This window comes from Barbatula barbatula, assembly GCF_947034865.1.
Source record: "Barbatula barbatula genome assembly, chromosome: 21".
NCBI classification, from domain to species: Eukaryota; Metazoa; Chordata; class Actinopteri; order Cypriniformes; family Nemacheilidae; genus Barbatula; species Barbatula barbatula.
This window is the reverse complement of record NC_136784.1, coordinates 5,112,849-5,114,229: the sequence shown is the minus strand read 5'-3', so window position 1 is coordinate 5,114,229 and position 1,381 is coordinate 5,112,849. Positions and strand designations below refer to the sequence as shown.

Sequence of the window (1,381 nt, the reverse complement as noted above, 5' to 3'; positions counted from 1 at the left end):
TGCGACTTCTACCTGATCAGCCCCATCTAAATGACTTTCCAAAATATGACCCAAAAAATAAATAAATGTTATATTTATGTACTTTTTGTAGTCGACCTGTTTATCTGTAACCTGACCTAATAAAACATTTATACAGTATAACACAATGTTTATGTTCAATATGAATCAATTTATATATGTTTTCAAAAGCTTTTTTCAACTCAAGACGAAGGAGCACCGGTCGGACTTCCTCCGGCTCTAAAATTCATCGAACCATACAGTCTGGCTTGATGCTTGGAGAATGCAAAAGCTTGCCTTCTGATCATCTCGCCTTTATACATGGAAATCATAAGCAAGGTCGACAGTACCACGCCTCCGAGCGTGAGGAGGCACAGCCCCGCGATCACACACCTATCCAGGTGGGCACCCACTCGGGCGTTCTCTCTCTCCAACCGTTCCATCTCCCGGGCTGACACGCTGTCGGGGTTCACTTTGACATCACGCGGGACAGTGTAAGAGATGACAACCAAGGAGATTCCAGTGACCAAAAAGGTAACAGCACCTATAAATCCATAATCCACAGACTTTTCTGATGAATCCACCATGAAATCGTCAACGGACAAGAGGGAACATTCTGGGGCGCCGTCTTGGGGATCTCTGGGTGAACTCCAACAGTCATAGTTGGTTTCCTCCACTACCAATTTGTCATCTTGTTCGGTGTGGTCAGTCACACCGGGAAAAACTGTTTCGTATTCCGTGTCGTAACATATATGAACTTCTTCATCTAATCCCCATTCATTGAGTTTGTCAAGTCGTCCGATAGGCAGAGTCGCTGTCCATGGTTCTGAAAGCCCATTGGCTTCATTAACATTCTCCTCCACATACGCCTGGCAGCACTCGTCATTGGAAAGAGACCTTTCATCCGTGCACACTAAGTGATGACTTTGCTGCTGTTTTATGGACCGTTCGAGGTCCCTGTGATCAGACTGTACACCGCCTTGACCACAGAAGAGGACTTTAAGATTGGCCATTTGAACCCTTTTATTTCATCATTCGTCTTATAGCGTGACCCTGCAGCGTAAAGAACAACTACTAAAAAAGGCTATACAATAAAATGCACAATAACATTGATCAGCTTTATTTAATCAAACGGACGATAAAAAAACTAAGTGGAGCATTATGGAGTGAACATTTGCATATTAACATTAAGTAAACAGAAGGAAAACTGCAATGTTGCACTATGTTCATCAATCATTTTCACGAATTAAAACAGAAAATAATAAATGTTACGTTATTTAACAATACTTTTAATGTTTCGTTTTGGAGTCCTAGTAAATACGCGTATACGCAACAGCAACTGGACACAAACGCAAAGCTGCTTACTTGCATTCTCTACAAAGTA

The 1,381-nt window shown here is 41.9% G+C and overlaps 1 protein-coding gene across 1 annotated transcript; it reads right to left on the bottom strand.

The window, feature by feature from the left end:
* Positions 1-200: 200 nt before the first annotated feature.
* LOC306910476 (transmembrane protein 74) lies at positions 201-1,010 on the bottom strand (the record flags this gene model as incomplete). Its single annotated transcript, XM_079485053.1, has 1 exon — positions 201-1,010. The coding sequence occupies one exon, from the start codon at positions 1,008-1,010 to the stop codon at positions 201-203; it is 810 nt and encodes a 269-aa protein (XP_079341179.1).
* Between the last annotated feature and the right edge of the window lie 371 nt (positions 1,011-1,381).